Source organism: Numida meleagris, chromosome 12 (assembly GCF_002078875.1).
Source record: "Numida meleagris isolate 19003 breed g44 Domestic line chromosome 12, NumMel1.0, whole genome shotgun sequence".
Taxonomy (NCBI): Eukaryota; Metazoa; Chordata; class Aves; order Galliformes; family Numididae; genus Numida; species Numida meleagris.
The window spans coordinates 1,813,433-1,836,176 of record NC_034420.1 but is presented as its reverse complement, the minus strand read 5'-3'; the positions used below and the strand labels follow the sequence as shown (position 1 = coordinate 1,836,176).

The following is a 22,744-nucleotide window of genomic DNA, read 5'->3' as shown; positions in this document are numbered from 1 at the left end:
TGGAAAAACTCCACACTCGACAAAAGATTAGTCCCAGTGCTGTACTTCGTGTGTGGCTTGCTGACACCTCTGACAGCCACTAAAGGCTTTAGAATCTGCATGTTGACCTAAAATCTCCAGTCCTAACACAACAAAAATTGCTAATTAATGTATGTCCCTGATTTCATGTAGGAATACAGAAACACTGGAAATGTTTCAGAATTAAAAAAAAAGAAAAGAAAGGAAAAGGAAAAGGACCGCTGTGTCACTAGAACATTGCTGAAGTTATGCTCCTCATCATAAACAAAGTTATGTCAAGGGTAAGTCCAATCACAAGTTCATCAGAAAAGTTAAAAAACAAAGAAACACAAACGACATTGTGTTATGCTTTACATGGACCTCATTGGTTCAGGGAACTGATCTGAGCCATAAACACCTGCACAGGAAAAAAGAAAAGCCAGTCGTTGAGGCACCATGAAGCTTATGAGCTTCTTTGTACTCCACACAAGAGAAATGCCATTTGCAATGACAAATGCAATGGCAAATTCCCTGTGCTTCAGGAAAGAAAGCTCCCTGTAGTAACTGAACCTGGCTTTGTTAAGGGAAAAGGGAAAAGCCAGCATGAGAGAAACTCTGGACACTAGTCTGGGTGCAGGGAAGGCTGTGTGATCTAAAGAGCCCACCAGCAATAACTCATGGGTAAAACAATGCTGCAGCCCTTCAGACAGCACTGACTTAAAACCATTCTGTACTGGGCTCAGGTCAACAAACAAAGCCCCCACAGCTGCTCTGATGGTTTAAGCTAAGAAAGTAGTTTCAGACTGATAGCTGCAGATACTTCAAAGGAATAAACGTAATTCAAAGATGCCACACTGCAAATGTAGATTTGGCATCACAGAATCACCAAGGTTGGAAAAGACCTCCAAGATCATCCAGTCCAACCATTCACCTATCACCAACAGTTCCCACTAAACCACGTCCCTCAGTCTAAATGTTCCTTGCACACCTCCAGGGTTGCTGACTCCACCACTCCCTGGGCAGACCGTGCCAATACCTGACCACTCTTTTGAAGAAGTATTTCCTAATGTCCCACCTGAATCTCCACTGGTGCAACATGAGGCCATTCCCTCATCCTATCGCTGTTACATGGGAGAAGAGGCCAACCCCCCCCTCACCACAACCTCCCTTCAGGGAGCTGTAGAGAGCAACAAGGTCTCCCCTGAGCCTCCTCTTCTCCAGACTAACAATCCCAGCTCCTTCAGCCACTCCTCACCATGGCGCAGGAAGCCACAAAGGTGTGTTGGAATATCCACACTCAGCACTTCTACCACCTTCCAAAGGAATCACAAAGGATGGGGGCCAGTTTTCAGGCCTTCTGAACCCTTAAACCAACAACTAGGTCTCCAGTAGAGACAGCAATTGAGCGTACCAGGGATCCTGGCTGCTAATAAAAGACATGAAACCACAGTCTGTCCAGATCTGTGCAGCAAGAAGACAGGAGCTTTGCATCACTGTACCTTCTTCTTCTTTTCTCTTCTCTTGTGTCACTTTTCCCACTTTCACTGTCTGGAAGCCGGGCTTCTCTCTCTCCTGTCTGCAGATTTAACCGAACGTGTGACCCAGCAGGAACAGCTTGACCTATAAACAAGAGTCAGGTTATTTTAGGCCACGTGCACTATTGCAGGTTTGTATACAAAGGGCCGAAGTCAAATGCTCCTGCTCCAAAGAGTCACACAGAAACCCCCCATCCTGCACTGCAGAGACAGCACATTGCTCACCACTGAGCACTCAACCCTCCAGCAACAGCCTTGTGACACAAGTGCTGCTTCAGCCCTGCAGAAATGCCACACTGACCTTACGTGCCAATTCCTAAGCAAGCATTAAAAACCTACTGATGTAGGAGTGAATTTTGAGACTATTTGGAGAAAGGGGAATAGACTGCTGAATAAAACACAGCTGCCAAAATGTAATCAAAGCACACATCTGAGTACAGCCTGGTGCGCTGAATATCAAGTGTACCAATGTGAGGTTGTGTTGGTTTGGAAATATTGTATTAAAAGGAATAACAGATCACTGTTACCTGCCAACAAAAATACACGGAATACATTAAGCTTTGCTTTTAAATGCACAAAAGATGGGAAATTTAGAGTATTTTTCTTGGTCACAATTCAGCACAAACGCATCACGACGGCCAACTGTTGTACAGGGATGGAGAGAGCAATGTTTGGTTGCTTCCTCTTCATTTCATTTCCTCTCCATTTAAAGGAAGAAGTTTGCCTGCTTCAGAAAGCTGGATCACAGCTGAAGGAATATGGAGATCTCAGCTGCACACACCCAGAAGCACACAGGCAGACATACAGATGCTCATTGGCTTCTCAACGTGGATTCCCTCCTTAGTCTTTCCTTTGTTTCCTAAAAAGATGTCTCGAATAAAACAACTCAGCGTGTAGGAGACAGGTAGTGCCTCCTATCAAAGGGAAGTGAAGACAAGGATAATTATTTTGTACAATAAATACATGTTCTCATACATAAAATCCTCTAATCTAGGGAATCAACAGATCGATCCCGCCTATTGAAGACCAAAGAGACATTTCACTGATCAAAGGATGCAGCGCTTCCTACTTAAGACTGTAACGTTTGTCACAATTCAGACAAAAGCATTTCAAAGCCTAAAGCCACGCAGCAGGTACAAACACATTTATAAAACCCAGGGGAATCCAGTTTGGGGGATTTCTGGGCGCATTTCTGACAGCTACTCTTTCTCTCCACCATATCCTTTCAGCAGGACGTTGCCTTGGTTTGATACGCAGTGGGGCCGATGTGATTATCTGTGTTCAACTACGTGAGGCCAGGCCGCTCGGCCTCCCCGCCATGCAGGTGCGGATGGCACGCAGCCCAGGGGCGAGCCTTGCAGCCCAGTCGCTCCGCTGCTCCTTGACTTGTTACACATGGGAGCTCTAACCCACGCGTCTGCCCAGAGAGGAGCACTCGTCCGCTTTGCAGAGGTGAGCAGTGCAGAAATGTGCTCTGATAGGCGGGCGTCCCCCGCGCAGCCGGGCTGTGATGGCTGACAAGGAGCTTCTAAGGGCTGCTCCTCCTCCGCTTTTCAAGAGGCTTCGAGGCAGGGGACTGCTGGCAAGAGAAAGATGTATTAAATGGCACTTCACGTTGAACATGCGGGATGCCTTCCTCCTCCAAGGACATGACCACCACTTAGCCAAGGAGAAAGCCAGGGAAAAGCCGGGTCCTTCCCATCCACAGGCGAGCGGCTCTCCTCGCTGGGTCCAACGCACTCGGGCAGCCCAGGCTGCAACCACAGCACCTGCTGAAGCAGCCCCCGATTTGTCAAATGCAGCCAGAAATAAATGTCCCTGTTACAACAGTACAGTGTATTCCGGCTTTCATGTTGCTGGTGCATCTGGCCACATTAGTTCACGCTGTTGCCAGGGGAGAGGAACAAGGCTGACGGGCTTCACTTAAAAGAAACATAAAAAGGCAAAGCAACGGAGCAGCCTCCAGTAGGGCCGCCTGACTCCCATGTGACCAGTCCTCCCAGTTTCTATTTTGAGCGAGCAGTAAATAAAAGAGAATCTGAACCCCGGCGTGCACGAGCTCACAAACCCAGCACAACTGAATTAAGGACTCTGCCATCAGAGAAGACACAAACCTTTCTACTTCTGCTTCTTTCCACCGTCCTAAACGAGGTTTGACTAAGACTGTCCAAAGCCCAGAGCAGAAATCTCAGCTCTGATGTATTTAAACGGCATTTATTGCTGCAGGAATTTCTTCTTGCCACTGTGCACAGCAGCCCAGGTTCACGCAACAGCAGGACAAACATATTGCCTTATTAAATAAACCAAGAAAGACAACTCTGCTTCCAGTAAAAAGATTTGAGCAGTCACTTAAAATATTCCAGATGTTTGAGACAGGGTGAGGTCTGCAGTCTCGTTTAGTTGGGGATATTCCTGAGAATTATTCACAGAGCGTGTTTCAGGGTGGGCTGACTCGAACACTGTGATTAAAATTGCTGATTTAAATGAGCAAGCTGGAAACCCTGAACGTTAATCTCATTTCAGCGCGTAGCTCCTAGACATTTCCCCCCAAAACAGTTGATTCTCTTTGATTCCTATAATTTGATACTATTCAACAACTAGCAGCATGCACCGGAGCTATACATATGTAAGCAATTACACAGCTTAACATTCCGTTGATACAGAATCGTATTCTTAATAGCTTTTTTTTCCTAGAGGAATTCATTTTTACTTATTGTTTGTATTAAGTTGCATTTAGGAACCGAAACTCAATTAAAAATAGTAACAACAGTTTTATATGTAAGTGATTTTCCGCCCTTTTTTTCTCCTTGATACCTTCAAAACAGAACAGCTTTCCCGAACGGCGCGCATCGCAGCCTCGCGCACAGAACCACGCTGCTCCTCGCTTCCCAGCGATCTCAAACTCCTCCAACTCTACCCCTGCCCCATCCCACCGCCCGCTTCCCGAGGCAGGGAAGGAAAGCCTTCCACGTCATTAACATCTCCGCTCAGATTCACCCACCCAGTGAGTGGAAGCGGCTGCCCACAGCGCAAACACCCCACTTTGGACACGCAGAAAGGCCAGAGCCACCGAGGGAAGAACCCAACCAGCTCCCTCCCCAAGATCCCACCCATGTCCTTCACACCTCACACTAAGCCCAGCTGCATCGCCTGGGTCTGCTCCACTTGCCCACTCCCACGGATGCAGCCCCGCGCCCATGAACCACGGCCAGGCAGGAGCCGGGTCCCGCAGCTCTTACCGACACATCAGCATTCGTCATACACGGATGTGTCCTGTCTGTCTTGAAAGTTGCTTAAAGTGACACCGAGGAAGGATTTAATTTATAGCCCTACTCCTTTAATCTTGGTCAGCCAGATTTTTTCAGACATCCGTTTATTTCTTCTTATAATATATTAGATGGAGTAACTGCACCGGAGTCAGCTTCAAGACAGCAGCTCACTCTCAGGGGTTCTGCTGACATTTATAAACTGATCTTATTTCTCTTGTGTGTTTTATGTTATCAGCTAAACCTGTCGGCTTAAATTATTGCCTTGTAACCAAATCACAGTTATCTATTATTCTGGTATGTGTACGTTTCTGAAGCTCTGTACCTATATCAAGTTCTGCAGGGGCTGAAAACAAGACTATAAGCAAATAAACAAATGGAAAACATAACACATTTCTATCGCATACACCGCTAAGAGAAGAATCAGGCACGGTATATGCAGAGCAACCGAAAGCAGAGGGCTGCTGTGCTGAAGACCTGTCACACAACAACACCCAGGGAAGCTCATCGCTCCGTTCCCAGACAAGGATGAAATGCCTCACTGAACAAGAAAGGTGCGATCCTGCCCAGCACCCGTGCAGTGCACTGCTCCGTATGGGGCTGGCCACCGGTCTCTGGTTTTGCACCTCTGCACAGGGGCAAGGCACAGCCAGACTCAAACAGCAATAAGCAGGCATGACAAATAACAGGGGAAGTTCTGCAACATATATATACAAATAAATCTCATACGGCAATCTGTAACCTGTCCCTGAGCTTCCCCACCTCCACCAGAGCAGTGCTCCGTGGAGCTGCCCAGCAGCAGCAGCTCTGCTCCATTCCCATGGCAGGCAGCTGCTCTGGGGTGGTTTCTGCAGGCAGGAGCAAGGTGCTCAGAATCCCGAGCAGCCCCCAGCCCCGCTCCTCCCTCCTCCTTGCTCTCTTTCCAAGCAAGTACCTTCATTTGTCACTGAAAAAAATTTATATACGTATATTGAGTGTGAAAACAAACCACCAAGTCAGTGACTGGCTCCACAGTTCTTAGAAATCACCTTGGCATCCCACAGATTATCAGATAGCATCTACCTTTCTTTGCTCTTTGTTTCTTTCAGTGCAGGGGAGTGAGGGGATGGGACTTTCTCTCTGATATACGCAACAAAAGAATCCACGAATCGATGCCTGAACGGAACGTTCAGCAAAAGCAAACCGGCACTGCTGCAATTTTGAAAATAATAAGGCTGCACAAGGCTGGCAGAGCATCCCTGCGAAGGTACCTGATGATTACACATCCTCTCCTTTAAAAAATAATGACTGAAAAGCACAAGGAGACAAATCCCCAGAAGCAGAACAGCTCTCCTCTGCTGTGGTCCAGGAGCCACCAGTGGCCGTGGCAAGCATGGAGGAGATGCTGGGGAATCCTGGCAGCCTCTGAAGTGCTGTAAGCAGCCAGCAGCAGCACCAGGATCAGCCCCTGTGCACTGATCAGCCCCACCGCAGCTCGGGTCAGAAACAGCCTCAGCCTCTTCGGTGCAACGGGCAGGGGACAGAGCCCAGGCAGGAGCTGGGGTCAGCTCTACCCAGGCAGGGTAACAGCAACCGTCCAGCACCTCCCAGCTGCATGCTCTGCCTGCCGAGCAGGTGGGGCTCTACTCGAGCAGCCCTGTGAGCACAGTGCTGTTAGCCTGCTTCCCAGGCTGAGTGCTGTCCTCAGAGGAAAGCAGATGAACCAGACTTACTCTGGAGTGGTTTGGAGCACGCTTCAGCTCCGGACTCACTGGTTAGCGGTGGTGAGCAAAGAGGCAGCCTGGGCTTTCTTAAGGCTGAGTCATAGCACTCCTTGGGCTGCTTGTTATTTCCAAACAGAACATTTTTACATACAAAAGGAAAAGAAGACGTGTAGCAGGCACAGGTCAAGAAGAGATGGATTACTGATGGGAAGAGAAAGCACCGAGCCTGAATCTCATTTTGCTATTTTCTGCCCTTCACTTTTTCCGCGTACGGCCTTTTACATTAGTTTGCTGTCCAGCACTCGCAGGTCCTCCCAGTTCAGTGCCACCTGAAAAGGAAATTAATACACTACAGGTCACCTACTGGGGGGAGGGTCAGCAGCATCAGCCCCCGAAGCTCTCCACAGAAGCCATTCCAGGTATCTCTCACTGCCCCTCATTTGCAGCACAGGCAGTGAGGAAGCTCCTGCTCCAACACCCATGTTTATCTTTAAGCATGAGCTCCCGTGATGCTGGACCAAATGCTTTATGCAGATGCCACAGCCACTGCGTGTGCATCTCTGATTTCCAGTAATTCTGCTCTTCTGCTGGGAAGTGGCAGCCTGTTGAGCACAGCACACCCTTTGTGAAGCCCTGTCCCACTCGCTGCCCATCACTCCATGACTCTCAGGTCTGTACAGTCAGTGACAGCAGGGGCTCTAGTACCTGCTGTAATTAAATAGAAAATTCCCTTTTAAAATTACTGCATGCCTGCCATGTTCATAAACTGATCTTTAAGCAAGTACTTGTGGCATCTGCAGGGATCACATCCCTTCCAGGGCTGCCTGGATGGCTGATGGGCTGCCTCTGTCTGCAAACGTGAAGTCCTCACAGTGTCAAGCTGCTCTTATCACCATTATTTTGTATTATTATTGCACCTGGGAGACCTCAGTATGAACAAAGAACCCGCTGTGCAAAGTACCTACAAGGACAGAGAGACATCACTTGCTGGGATTACTGAGAAAAACCACGAGAGAAGAGCTTTGCCCTTATAGCAAGTGCAAGCAGCAAATTCAAACTGTTTCTTTTTCACATGGGAGCAGGAAGGGCCTGCTCCCAGGCTTGGTGATGCTGATGGAAACCAACTCGTGGGGCTGAGCCATTGGCAAGCACAGCCTGCAGCCCCACGTGAAGCCCCAGGGGTGTATGGCTGTACCTGTGTGCACTGGAAGGACTCACAACCCTTGCTACAAGCTCACATTACTGCAGTGTAAGGCTACAAAACCCCCAAGTCCCAGATATTCAGCCTCTTCTTACTAAACATGAGCAAAATTAAATCACTGAATTCTTCTAAATTGTGCAAACGTAGGATGAATACAGTGTAATGGGCATTGATACCCCATAGACTGTCAGAAGTGGGGCACTGCATCCCTTCGTGCTTGCTGGCACTCAGCAGCTACTCACATCGCATCTTCCAGGAATGGCTGAAACTGATGGATTACTGAGAGGCTGAATAAACAGTTAAAAAAAAGAAAAAAACACCAAACCACCACCAACAAAAAAAAAACCAACAAGGACGTTTCACACAAAAGACTTAGTTGGTCCATTTATCTGACAAATCCTTTCTGTAATACTCCAAGCTACGCTAATAAACACCCTGCAATTCAGCCTGTCAAAATGGTGATGTCTAAACACAAAATCTTCTCCAGCACTGATTTTGCTCCACTCTGAGCAGGGACAGAGCCACCTGAATCTGTTCCCAGATCAACTCCCAGTGCTGTTGCTGGCAGCAAAGCCACCCCCAGGAAACCCCCAGCACTCCACCGACACATCTCAAAGCGCCACGGCCTCTGCTCTTGCCCAGACATCCTTCAGCATCCCAAAGGAGAAACCCTGCTTTCTGCTGGACTTGAGTCATACTCTTCAGGGTACAGAGAAAAGGCCATTTTCCATTCCAGTTTCTCATTTAGTGAGTCAGAAGTCACTTACTGGTGCTTACTGGGATACTGCCTTCCTGTGGCTGATGCCACGGAGACCACTGCATGGATTCAGAGTGCTCGGGGCTCTGTAAAGCCAAGGTTATGAGGGGATGAGTGCCCACAGCAAACCCTGGGAGGACTTAATCTTACTTGCATCATATGATTTTAATGTCAACAGCTCGCTTGCTGCAGTAATGATGTCTTTAAACACCATCCGTCAGGCATACCGCTCAAATGCGTGTTTATTTGGAAAAGGTTTTAAAGCTCCTCCTTTGTTCTAGTGCAGAGAGGTCTTCTCTGTAATTTGTTTCCCTCACCATACATAACGAAAATGTTTTTAAAACGTCTTCAGAATCCAATCCCTCCCTCTGTGAATCGATCTGCAGCTAAAGGAGAACAAAGGCTAGCAAGGAAGGTGCTTTCCAATCGGTAATATTTGGTCAGACATGTGAAAGCATCAGTTACATCTGGACACTCGGCTGGACCACTGCTTACGACTGCCAGTTTAAGCTGAGCCAGCGCTCTCCCACTGCACCAGTATTTGTGCTCTCTGAATTGTAAGCACGCACCGAGCGCCGGGTTATTCAGGCCCGCTGTGCCCTGCGAGCGCTGGGCTGCGGCTCCTGCCAAACCCACCTGCTGCCTTGGCCAGGAGAGCAAAATGAGCCAGCTGCCAGCCCGAAAACCCATCAAAACTCAAACACCTTGTGTTACTGCAGAGGACGAGAGCCGGCAGGCAGGCGCGGGGCAGGGAGCGTGCCTTCTGCGGTGCGTCTGCCACTTCAGGGGACGCTCAGATAGAGAGCGATGGCAGCGAAGGCGGATGCTAGCGAGGAAGGCTCTGGGGGAAGGAGTGCTGGGAGGACTCAGGGAGGACATATGGTGCCTCTCTGATGGAGGCACTGCTGTAGCATCTGTTGATGTATCTGCTGCTGCTGCTGCCAGTATAGAAAAGCTTCAAATGGCAAAGAGCTCCTTGCAACAAGTGCTTCTGCCCTTCCACCTCCCTTTCTGCAAAGGATTCTCCTGTTTGCACTACAACGGCAGATAATACACCAGGAAAAAAAAAAAGTAATAGCATGAAGAAAGCGTGTTGGCAAAAACACATGGTCTCGCTTTATAAGCAAAACCTTATCCCCAGCTTTGAGCCAGCCATTTCTTAGGCACTACCACCCAGCCCTGGTTACAACATGATGCACGTGGCTCAGCAATTCAATACAAAGCATTTATTTTTTGTACTCGCATTGGGCTCAATTCTGTGAACTGCAGCAGTACGGAGAGCAGTTTGCTCCAAAGCTCTGGGCAGCAGCAAGATAGCAGGCATCAGAGGTGCCCAGCCACAATGGGCTCATTTTGGCTATCCAGCTGCACGGGCACTGGGCTGACCTGTGTCTCACCGTGTCGCTAAGTCAACACCAAGCAGACCTGTTATTTACAAAAGCCAGTCATAAACGCTCGCCAGCTCTCTATGTTATTTATTCCTCATCTACTTCATAATGTCACTGCAACCTGTTAAATAATTGCCATCCCACAGGTGTATTTGTTATACTTGGAAGCCCATCTGGGATGCTGCACGCTTATCTGCATTCGGAGAACGCAGAACATAGGCAGAGGAGGACAACGGGGATGACCAGGAGAACTGAGAATCTACAGAAGGAACTGAGAAAGATATTTATCCTGCCTAATTTTAGGAATCTAGTAGATTCTTTTTCTGAGTCAGGCACCATTGGCTTCTTTACTGTGAAAGACATTAGCACCTCCAAAACATCAGCAGCCACGGTTGTCTTATCATCCGTCCTAGAGAGGGAAAAATCACTCTCACAGAGAGCACTGAGATGACCACGCACAGAAAACTGCCCTGAAACAACCTGGCAATAAATGGAAAGGAGCAGCTGCTCCCTCAGAATCACAGAACTGTTTGAGTTGGAAGGGACCTTTAAAGGTCATCTAGTCCAACGCCCCTGCAGTGAACAGGGACATCTCCGTGTAATCAGGCTGCTCAGAGCCTGGTCCCGCCTGACGCTGAGTGTGTGCAGGGACACGGCACGCACCGCATCTCTGGGCAGATGGCGACGTGCAGCCCCGACAAGGGGCTGTAAATACTGAGCGCACCTCACGGGCCTCCCACACACGGTACGCTCCACAGCTCGCTGCGGCACAGCCAGCACACAATGCAGGATGACCAGTGCTGAGGCCAAGCAGACCACTGGCACCCACCCTCCAGAGGAATAATCCAGCAGGACCAACACTGGTGTGAGAAGCAGGGGTCTGAGCTTGGCCACGCTGAGTCCGTGGTATGAAATGGGAAGCCGAAGCCTCAGATTGTGCAACAAGGGGAGAGAGGGGCAAAGACAAACCAAAAAGAGGAACCCACCCTGTTTTCCAGGGGAAGGCTGGGAAGCTTGAGCAGGCAGGGGTCCCTCACGAGCAGCTTTGAGCGGTGTCTGCTCCTGTGCTCACCTTCTGTGTACATAAAGCACTCAAGGCTGTGACTGAAAAGACACACAAACCACAGAGGAGAAATCCTCCCTCTGCATGGCTCTAGCTGTCCCTGGGAGCGTTTCAGGACATGCTGTACTGCTGGCAGAGCGTGCCGCTTACTGCCTCGGATTGCACCTCCACGAGATGTGTGTCAGCTGGCCCACCTCATGCTGCACGGCGCGGTCACATTACAGCCCAGCACCACTTTCACCAGGCCTACAGCATCCACCAGAGCCAAGAGAGTGCAGGTCCGCAGACAGTTGGACAACATTCCCCCTGTTAAGCGCTGGAAGGTGCCTGATCCGACGTGCCTGGCTGTGAGACGAGCAGAACATATCGAGTGCAGCGTCTGCCAGCTCTGCTGCCAAGCCATAGTGAGAATGAATTTGAATAATAAAAGCTGGAATAAGAAGATGCCTCGGAGAGCATGTTGGTATAGTGCTTTCCTAAGCTTCAATTTAAAGCCTCATTTCTACAGCTAATGCAGTCGTAAGGGACATTAGCCTAATTTTTGTCAAGAGAACTTGTCAACACTGCAGTATTTAAGACAGGCACTAAGGACTTGCTTTATCTCACAGATAGATGACTGAGAAAGAAAGTAGCCGTGCCACGCTTGGTTCACAGCAAAATAAACTGACATTCTTCCTGGGCCTCGTCGGGAGATGCTGGGTTTTGTGGGGGGTTTTAAACAACACGCACACAAGCGGGCTCGCGCTTCGGCCACTGTGCAGTGCACTCCCTGCAGCTGAGAGCAGGTCCAAACCCACACGAGGATTAGATATGGGAACCCACAGGAATGTACTTTAGATACCCAAAGACATAGAAGCCCTGTCCTTTCACTTCTCTATACATTATGTAAAACCCTTCCTGAAGGGCCTACTGATGGTGCTCAGCACTGTAATCACAGGTAACTAGCAGATTCTAACTTCAGGGCTAGCGGTAGAGAACTGGCTTTGTCTCCTCAGCTGCTCAAGGAGGAAGTTAAAATGGAAATTACCTGGCCTGATTCTGGGAGATGCTCCGTGTGTGAGTCAGCAGAAAGAGAAGAGGGGCCGTAACCTGCATCTTCAGAGAAAAAAAACATTTGCACGATCCTGCTCCCATCACACCCCTGCTAATATCTTTGGCATCTGTCACAGTGCAGTCGCTCAGTGACAAAAACTACAAGAGCCTTAATATATTCTAGCAAGCCGCCCCTGGAACACACTCCCTTTGTCTGAGCAAGACTGCTCCCACCATGACAGACACTGTCCCTGCAAGCTGCCCTTGACATCCCAGCCTGAACCTTCCCCTTCAGCACCAAACAGGAGCTTTGTGTAGGAGTTAACACGTTCACACAAGCTCAGGTAATTAACGCACAGTTTCATGCTTTCCATGTGCCAGCCTCCAAGATGCATTTGCAACAAGTCCAAGATAATAATGTTGGGGCCAAGGCAAAAAAGCTCATGTGAGACTTGCAGCTTCCTCTGTGCAAAGACAAAATACCCTTTCATTTGCAGGAGCGTGATGCGGGGCTGCAGGCTGACAGGCAGGAGGACAACTCTGCTCTGCTACAGATTCTGTGCTCACAGAAGAGCTAAATCATTACGATGGCCAGAAACGTCCCTCGGGAAGGAAATCCTCTCAAAGATAAATCAATAACTCAGTGTAATTTTAGCATGCAGCCAGGAGAATTTACATTGCCAGGAAGGCTGAGAGCTCTGTCACGGAGACGGAGCTGCAGCAGCACTGAGTGCCCTGCAGCGCTTCCCCAAGTGAGAGCCCAGGCTCTGTGTCCTGGGCACAGCGCAGGAGCTCCGCAAGCAGCCTGGACTCCAGCGTGCCAACACTGCTATGGTCCCAGAAGGACACAGCAGCAGGCAAGGATGTGGCACAGCTGAAGTCCCCCGTAAGGAACCTACCTGCATCCCGGCTGCCCTCCTCCGCAGCCACGGCACAGCTGGCAGATGCTCTTGGGTCTTAAGGATAAAAGCAGGCAAACGCAAAGCAGGATGGAAAAACAAGCACAGAGCACAGGGGAAGCATCGCAACCACTGCCTTTACCCCCTGGCTCGGGGTTACAGGGGCTCCTACCAGCAAGAGCAGCTGCAAAATAAGGCGAGACAGTGATACGCTGCAGAACATGCTGTGATTAATGAGACCACAATTTACGTAATTATATTAATGCAAAGTACACTTGGACCAATAAGTTCAAGGAAACTAATGACACTTTACAGCGTGGTTCAACACTGAGCAGTAACTCTGGCAAAAAGAGGAAAAAAAAAAAAGGACCCTAATTATTCAGTAGTTCTTCTCCTCGCAGATTCTCAGGGTCAGCTTGGAGGAGAAGGTGGCCTGAATTATATTTTCGTTTCCAGAACATCAACAGAATCGTTAACTAAGTTCCAGCGGCAAGGTCGAAGCCTGCCCATAGTTATGCATGCCGGGCCCCTCCTGCCTGCCAGCTCCAGGAAGGTGTCACGCTGACGGCGTCCTCTGCGAGCGCGTCTGAAGCACGCGCACCCTGTGATGTTCCTCCGGAGACGTGGCCGCTGTGCCACTGCCATCTTTTTCCTCTGGTTCCCAGCACAGAGGGATAAATTACAACTGATTCCTTAGGAGCTAAAACTGGTCTTTGTGAAGTGCAGGACTCGAACCTTACTGAAGATAAGCTTGATGAGCAAATACTCCAGTCTATTTAGCAGCAATTTACTGTACATCCACGTCAGCTCCACACCGCACATCGCCGTACCCAAAGCACCATGCAGACGTGCAGCCTGTGCTGCTGAAGCACCGAGCTCTTGGAATGTCCACAAGTGCCTGGGGAGCCCTGGAGCAGAACTGCTCAGCACCCCGCTTTGTTTGAGGATGCATGAATGCACGCCATCCCACCCGCTCTCCTTCGGTCCCATCAGGCCCTCCCAGCAGATATGCCCACACCACGCAAGTGCTGACACATTCCACGTGCCTTTATCTGCAAATCTGGTTTTACAGGAGCTCCAGACCTGCCTGTGCTTCCATCCTATTTCAGCAAGCCTTGGACTCTGCACCTCTGAAATGCCAAGGGTTGTTAGGAGAGCGGGTCCAAAGGGTTCACACCAGCATCGATCCAAAGAGCTGGACAAGCAGTCTGACTGTTCCAGACTGAAGCATGACATTCCTTAGGCTCCCACAATGCACAACACGATGCTGCCCAAGAAGCAATGGCAGAACAATTCTGCAATGGCAGCACGAGACAGGAGACCACACAAACGCACCTCTACCTTCAGTACAAAACCAAACCCAGTGATAAAGCCTCAAGCAGATGGCCACACTCAGAGTTTCAGTGCTCCAAGACTGCTCTCACTGGCTACAAGCAGGTAAAGCTCTCCAGTCAGCTACTACCAGGCTCAGCAGCACCAAGAAACCTGCAAAAAGCCAACTCAGAGATGACTGGGAAGGCACGGATAAAGTAATCTGTCACACGGCAATTTGTGTGCACCCAAATGTCCTGCAACAAAATTAGAAATCAATAGCAAGAAGCAGAACCCCTCAACCACACCGCAAAATATAAAGAACACTTGTAACATTGATTTTTTTTAAAAAGTGCCTAAGAGAAGACAGTTGCAAAAGAGTCTGAGAAAGCAAAGCAAAATGCCTGAATTGAAGCCCTTTTTCTTAAAAAGACATTAATAATGGATTTTCAATGCAAGAAGAAAAACTGAAACCCACACCAAATTCTCCTGGTAATAACAGCTTTCTGCAAAGCCCAGCTATTAACGTAACGGGGACGTCCATCAATCAAGCACACAGAAAGTACTTCGAGAGCTATAAAAGGAGCAAGCAAACATCTGCTTTTGGCAACTTAAATTTTGTCCTTAAATGCAAGGAACATAATAAATTATCACAAAGTTGGAATTGAGCTCATTTTCTTCCACTCGGGACAGCTAAGTGCTGAGCACGGGGGTAAAGGTACACAAACACAGCACTGCTGTGATTTGTGCCTGACAAAAAACTGGAGAAATAGGCATGATTTCATCTGTAGACCGAGCAACACTCGAAAAACACCTGTGCTGTTCTCAACACCAACACAATGAGCTCCCAACAGCAAACGAGTGGCACTACCCGCAGCGAGGTGACAGCGAGCGACTCTTTGAGCTAGCAGCTTCAGCAGCCACCTTTTTGTACTTCAGGAAGCTCCCAGGAACTCTTCTCCACTTCCAGACATCCTAAACCTGTCCAAGACTCTGTTTACATGCTGAAACAATATCAAGGTGGGATGAAAAGACGCCCAGGCTTGCTCCAAGATGACAGTCACATCCCTCCTCGTTTCAGCTCTTTTCCCGCTCCTGCACAGTCCCCACTGGATGCTGCAGTGATTAAGACAGAAATGCTGGCACCAAAGGCCCAAGTGCTCACATCTCACAGCGCTTCACGTTTCAGGTCCATCCTCCCAGACAAGCACCGCTTGGCTGGGGTGTCAGCAGCAAACCCAACCGCTGCCGGATTGACACCAAAAAAACCAGCTGCCACAGAAAGTAACCGAGGTGCCCCTGTGCCTCTGATATTTTCTTTCTTTAAACACGCTAGGTCCAAACAAGCAGTAGAGCTAATGAGCAGAATTTACTGATTCAACTAGAAGGAGCTGCAGGAATCGCTGCAACTAAGTCTTAATATATTCTGAAGAGTGACACTATAAAGTGACATTATAGAAATCTGTATTTACCGTCTCCCCGTGCTTTCTGTATCCAAGGTGCTGTGTTACACTTAATAACAGTATTTCTCCCCAGCTGCCAGTGTTGCAAATCCCGCCTGACACCTGACAAGCTAACAGCTGGGGTTAACCTGTCCCCCCAGGTATGCACATCTCCACTCAGTACAAAGCCTTGGTAGCGTGCAGAGGGATAAACGATTAAAGCAGCAGTGCCCAGGCGGCACGCAGCTGAGTGCAGACTGCTTCCTCATGTGCTGGCTCCACTGTGCTAACCACAATGCAGCAGCAGTGTCCTTTTGTCCCTCCTTCACAGGCAGGGCTGATGCACAGAACAGCAGCTGCTCCACGGAGGCACTTTCAGCTCTGTGTGAGGGTCCTCAGCTCCACCACCTCTGAGATGTGCCTCACAGCGACTTCACGTCTAGCTTGAACACTATGTCCTCAATGTGGTCTTCGTGGAGAGTTTTATCTGTTTGTGTAGTGTTCAACAGTCTGAAAGAAAAATCACCTCTGCACTCAGGCTGTACATGGGCAGTGCCTTGGGTTGTGGATGGATGCTTGAGAAGAAAAGATGCTATCATCCAGCTGCTGTCTGCATCACCTGTACTGCAGAGAAGCCAAAAGAAATCAGGTAAACCATCTCTAGTCCAATTCAAGTTAAAAAAAATAAACAAACACCCACAAAACCACACCATAAATCAGCCTATCAAGTATAGAAGAGAGTAAACAGTGAAAATAGACTGTGTTCGACCTAACCTGAGGACCTGTGTTGTAGCAGACGAAGATGAGTGTACACACTCACTCCCTGCAGAGCAGTTGTATTAACACCTTTCACTGACACAGCTGGACTTGGAAGAACCTCGGCTTTTCCTCCTCCCCTCCTGCCAGCAAACAGGCTTTCCACAGGCAGGGTGAGGTAAGAGCTGTCCTCTGGCTGCAGCCTCGTCCTGCTCATGTTGCAGGACGGGCCCTTTCCACACCAGGATGCAAGCCAAACTTTTGGAAAAGAGTAGTTGAGGAGATCAAAGTAGGTGGGAAAATGATAAAACAGGGCTTAGGATGAGAAAAGCAAGAAGCCTCTTGCCTCAACTTTCAGCAAAGGCTCTGGTCCCACGGGGCACCTTCCTTCTGGCAGCTGGCTCCAGCCCTGCTCAGACCCACATCTCCCTGGTATTGTCTCAGCCATCACTTTCTGCTGCCCCTGCTCAGAGGGGTCTCAGCAACCCTGCCCATGTTTGCTCCATGCAGGTCTCAGCTCACGTTTCAGGAAGGAGGCATCAGCATCACCACCAGGATCTGCAGCTCTCTGTGGAGCCCACCACGAGATCTTCCATGGTAAGAAGGGTACTGCCCTACAGAGTCACAGGCTGGTGGAGGCTGCAAGATCGCCCAGCCCTAGCTCTGCTCAAGCAGGGACACCTCAAGTAGGCTACCCAGGACCACGTCCAGTTGATTTTTGCGCATCACCAAGGATGGAGAATACACGACCACTGCAGACAACCTGCTCCAGTAAAACAGTTTTTTCCATATTTAAACAGAATATCTTCTATTTCTTTCCTCTTCTTCTCCCGCCCCTGGGCGCTGCTGGCAGGCGGACTAGGCCCACCTCCCTCCTCCATCTGCCAGCAGTTCCTCACACAGCCCAGGAACCCACTGGCCACCTGTGCCTCAAGGGCACTTTGCTGGTTCACGTCCAGCCCCACGTCTCCTTGCTGTCTAGCTGCCTTCCAGCTGCTCGGCCATCAACCTGTGCCGGAGCAGGGGGTTCCTCTCCCTCAGGGCAGAGATTCCTTACAGCCCATTTCTCCACACAGTCCAGGCCCCTCCAAAGAGCAACCCCTCATCAGCCGCCCCTCCCACCTCCATCTCACACAGTCTGTAAACACCAGCCTTTCACAACTTGCCACCTTATTACAGCTCTCATTACTGAAGATACCAAATTTCTGATCATTTCTGCATATTAGCAACCACAGAACAGCGAGGCAATCACAATTAGCAGGCACCCGGTTAGCACATTAAGCCATCATATAATGGATGAAGAACAGGTGGGCTTTGTTTCAAATAAGCAAAGCAGATTATATCAAAAGGTAAATGCATCTTAGATTATCTTCCCGATCATATTTTAAAAGGTGCTTTTGGAAATACCAGCAGGCAGAAATAGGAAGGTTTCACTTGGGCTGCGTGACAAATCCTAAAAATAAAACCTGGTCTGGGGTTAAAATGTAAATTGTTGGTTAGATCTATTTATTCACACCCTGCAGCGATGGCACAGACACGCAGCCTAATGTTTTTTCTTTTACTTTGCAGGATCATAGGCACATTCCTGCTATTGCCATTGCTGCTTGCACGGTCTTTACAACCCTGGGAGATCTCCAGCAGAAGAACAGAAGAAATACCAAGTGACAGACTGCATACATTAATTCAGTATTCAGATAACATCCTGTTGCAAGTGAATGACCCGAGCGAAACTTCCTGCAGTCTGAAGGAGTAGGCAGAAAATCAGGACAGAGAAGAAAGCATCTCTGAATTGAAGGAAGGTATTTTGAATCAGAGATGCTATCCCTAATTAGAATTTCCAACACCACCACACTTACTCCTTCCAAAATGTAAATACGTAATAAAAAATTAAACTTGAATTTAGTTTTATGAGAGTTCTTGCAATAAATGGGAATTAGTTCTACAAAATGTCAAAATAGACCCAAGGAGATTACATTTCTTTCCCAAGCTTATGCTGGTAGAGCAGAGCTGGAAAAAACAGATACATATACATTTTCAACCCAGAATCTTCCTTGAGATGATAAGGAAGCTGTTTCAGCAGGGCAGACATTTGTTTCAGCGTGCATTCAAGGAAGAACAAATGCAAAACCAGCTTCTAGACCTCAAGAAACATCAAATACCCTTCTTAATTTATACCCCAGACATATTCACTGCAGATTCTGAAATGAAGAGAGGGCAGAGAGCAAAGAAAACACATTGCCAAATGTGTTGGCAATGACAGCATGATGGATATTTAGACTTTCCCTCGGAAAAGGAAGGTGCTTTCAAGCAACAATGGAGGAGGCAGAGCACCTGGCTCAGGGAAGGGTTTGTGGAAAAAGAGAATCTGCTGCTAGCGTGACCCCGTATAAATGCATGGAAGAATTAAAGAATGGCTGCAGCCACATCTGAGTAAGAGCAGCGACTGGAGCCAGGAACTGCGAGGGACCAGGGGGAGCGTGCTTTGCAGGAACCACTTCACTGTGCGCTGCGTGCCCAGCAGACATCTTTGTGCTCACCTACTTAAGATCAGCTTCGTATAAATGTTAATAAGTGAGGTCTTTGTGTTCACACAGGAAAGAACGACCAGAGCAGAAAAAAATTTCTTCCTAATTATGAGAAAGATAATGTGAACTCATCAAACACACAGCTGGGCCCAAAATCACATCTGTGTCTTCGGAAAGGGGTTCAGGAACGGTCGTTCTGATCATACAAGAGGGAAGATGCTCAGATGGGAAACTGAGGATTACCAAGGCTGGATACACTCTCAACATGTTCTCCAGAAGGAAAAACATTTTTCTTCCAAAGCACTGTTACAAGCTTGAAATAGATAGGCAGGCTGTTAGATAAAGACAGAGATAAAAATAGGTCTGTTATTAAATACCTCTTCTTTAATGAGGTTCATCCTTCTAAACAGCCACAGGAAGGTTATTAACGTTATTACAGAAAATACAGCATGCTTGCACGTAAAAACCAGAGTAAGACATTTCTCATCCCCCAGCACACACCGAAGCATCTCTGTAGCTCACAGCATCCCTGGCTTGGATGAAAAAAGATGAGAGGAATGAGAGATCTCCTGCCTGGGAGGAGATCCCCACCAAACAATGCAAATTTAACCATGTGAATGATTCCCACTGCCTACATCCACCGCCACACAGCTGACATACTTATTCCTTCAGCTAATGCTATGTTTATGTTATAACGCCAGCCAGAGCAAATCAAAGCTAACTCTGAAAAGATTTTGAGAAAAAATGCAGCCTAGCTTCCTATTGTTGCACAAGAAAAGCCTCTTGACTCTACAGCACCTCCATCACTCGCATTATGACTGCTTCAAACTAACCACTAACACACTGCGGGGGGAATGGAGTCACACAGGCAGCCAGCGGGAGTCACCAGCTTGTCTCATGTGAAAACACATCAGAACGTACTTTTTTCAACGATGCCCAGTATCTGAACTATAGGCTGTGTTAGAGAAGCTATAAAACTTTTATCTGCACTTGGGGGGAAAAAAAGAAGGGCTCCCAATTCATTTCTCTGAACCTGACACCGTCACGGACATGCTGCTGAGCACAACGGCTGCAGGACTTCCCAGGTCACAGAGGAGCACGCAAGGAACACGGGGAAAAACCTCTGAGCAAGGACGGTGCCTAGGGGGAAATACAGAACCACAGCTCCATTGATACACTTGTCAAACAAGAGCAGCAGAACGTTTACTTATATGAGTCTTTTTTTTCTTTTAAATGCGCATGTTCAGTTACTGGCCTAAAAAGTTCTGTTATTTGCTATGGTTTCCCACTTCAGAATGTGAGAGAAAAAGATTCTGCACCTCGGTTGTCTCCTGGAGAAAGTCAGTGTGATGCCCTAGGACACAGTAACACAGTCGTATTGAGGGTGTTTCAGTTACATGGGCCCAAGGTGACAACAGTCCCAGCAATGACTTCTTATGCTGGCAGATAGCGATAGAATAAAGGGGAACAGCTTTAACTAGAAGAGGAGAGATTTAGGTTAGATGTTAGGGGGAAATTCTTTTACTCAGAGGGCAGTGAGGGCCTGGCACCGCTGCCCAGAGCTGTGGTGCCCCATCCCTGGAGGTGCCCAAGGCCATGGATGGGCCCTGGACAGCCTGAGCTGGTGGGGGGCAGCCAGCCCATGGCAGAGCATGGGACTGGGGGCTGTAAGGGCCCTCCCAACCCAACCATTCTGTGAGTCTACAATCACCACACTGGCAGCCACGACAGCACCTCAACAGCACACTGAAAAACGCTTTTATAGACAGTATTTAAATGTTCAAAGAGCTAGCATCCTTCAACATTACCTACTTGAACAGAGGTTTCACAAACTTCCTATCAACATGCTCTGTGAGCATTTGCAGCACTGAGAACTTGCTCGGTTTTACACCGCAGTCCTCCACTGCACTCCACCAGAGCCAGAAGCAGTGCATGGAGTTTCAGTACCAGCACCTCCGCCAGAAATGACTTCCAGTGCAAGGAAGAATTAAGCAGGAGCTCCTAAGGAAGGCAGCGTTAAGTAGATCATCCATCCTGCAACGTAAGGGTGAGAAGTCAAAGAAACCACACGAGGATGGGGAAGCCAAGAGAAGGGAGCACAAAGGCATTCAGCAAGAAACAGGACGATGGGCATGAGATACTTCTAAGACGTCAAATGCAAGAGGTGAGATGGATAAAAAGGCAGAGGGAGCTGCTAGTGGTCATAACTCTAACTCCAGGCTCTGAGTATTTGCAGCTGCTCTCAGGACTGCCTGGTTTTTCCTATTGGCTATAACCAGCCTGCAGAAATGCCTGCTGCTGGCCAGAGCAGATAGAAACAACTCTACAGTTGAGATTTTTCCCCTCTCCACATCAGTTATAAATGCTGTTTTTTTGTTTATTTTAAAGAACTGGGAAAGCAGCGTTTCATCCAGTAAAAATGAGGTTTATGCATGTCAAGCTTTGCTAAAACAAGCATACCCCTGTGGCTTACCGACGTTTTTCACAGCCCTCTCTTGCCAGTGCTGACACAGACACTTCAGAGACCTGCCCACAACTGCTTGAGACAGGTCTGGGTCATCCCAAAGCCAAAGATTTGGACAGATTCATTAATTCAGTAAAGCAATTAGCAGAAGTCAGGCAGCCTGGTGAGCAGCACAAGCAAGATATCCAGCCGGACACTGCCTCCTGTCACCCAGCCAGGCTGTGGGGCGGCCTGGCACAGGACTCCTGAGCCAGAGGGGTCCCTCTGGATGGGGAGGAGAGCGACAGAGACTTGGCAGCTCTGTGTGCATAAACCTGCTCCTGTCATCACCCTTCTCCTCCCAGCTTTAATAAGCTCTGCCCAGCTTCCAGCAGCGCTGGCTCGTTTGGATGCTGAGATCTCTTGAAAGGAAGACTAGCAACAAAGCTGGACTGAGTTATCCCCCATCCTGAGTCTTCCTTTTTCTAACAGCATCTCAGCAAGTCTTTCAAAGCGACTTCTGAACTCACCTCCCCAGTGTGAATGTTTTCTTTGAGAACTATGTTTCTATATGCATAAAACCTTGTTTGTGCAGCAAATGAGACACCGTAAGACCTGGGACAAATATGAGCAGCAAAGATAGCTACTGACAGAGAAAGCAGCCCGAGGACCTTTGGAAGCTGCAGCCATGGATATTTAAATGCTAAGTGATGTATCATCAGCTCCCCGCTGAACTTAAGACGGTTTCATCTTCACACAAGCAGCAACAACAGCATGCTCACATCAACTTCTCTCTTGCAGTTTGATCAACAGCAGCAGTCATGGCTTCTTATTTTTTAACTGCAATATAATTAGGCACTTAGGAAAATGACTCTGCACAGTACAGATGCTATAGAGTAATGGCAGGTACCAGCATGGAGCTCTGCGAGTCACAAGTTTAACCACAGCTGAAGGTCCAGGGCCAGCCCAGCTCCTGCAGCACGTGCTCCAGCGGTGCAGATACGAACACTTGTCTTCCAAACATGACAGAGATTCAGTGCTGCTGCATGTCAGCCACTAGAAGGAGATTTTGCTCTGTTTCTCTGGACCAAAGGAAGGCTTCCTGAGTCCCATTGCTCGTTCCTCTCAAATGGAAAGCATGCAAGGTAGACTGTAAGTATTTTCACATTTTGGGCAGACGAGACTCTCATTTGATCCATCTGGATTTGGAGACTAGACACATTAATTCACAACTTTAAACTGACAGGCCAGAAAGCTGCCAGCTAGCTCCTGCCATGCTGGGGACTACAGAAGTGCTGCTGTCACTGAGCTGGACAGAGCCCATCTGCAGCTGTACCATGGGACCAAGGCTCCCCACCTCACTGGTCACCGCCACTGCAAAGGTAGTGAATCCCCTTGCTTTCCTATTAAATACTTGCCTTTTCTG

The 22,744-nt window shown here is 48.5% G+C and overlaps 1 protein-coding gene across 3 annotated transcripts in view; it reads right to left on the bottom strand.

Annotated features, from left to right (window-relative positions):
• The window catches only part of SIL1 (SIL1 nucleotide exchange factor), a 92,112-nt gene that overhangs the window by 39,387 nt on the left and 29,981 nt on the right, over positions 1-22,744 (bottom strand). For all 3 annotated transcript variants that reach the window (XM_021410933.1, XM_021410934.1, XM_021410935.1), the window contains one exon: positions 1,497-1,617. In XM_021410933.1, coding sequence (XP_021266608.1) covers positions 1,497-1,617 — 121 coding nt within the window. The remainder of the gene's footprint in view (positions 1-1,496; positions 1,618-22,744) is intronic.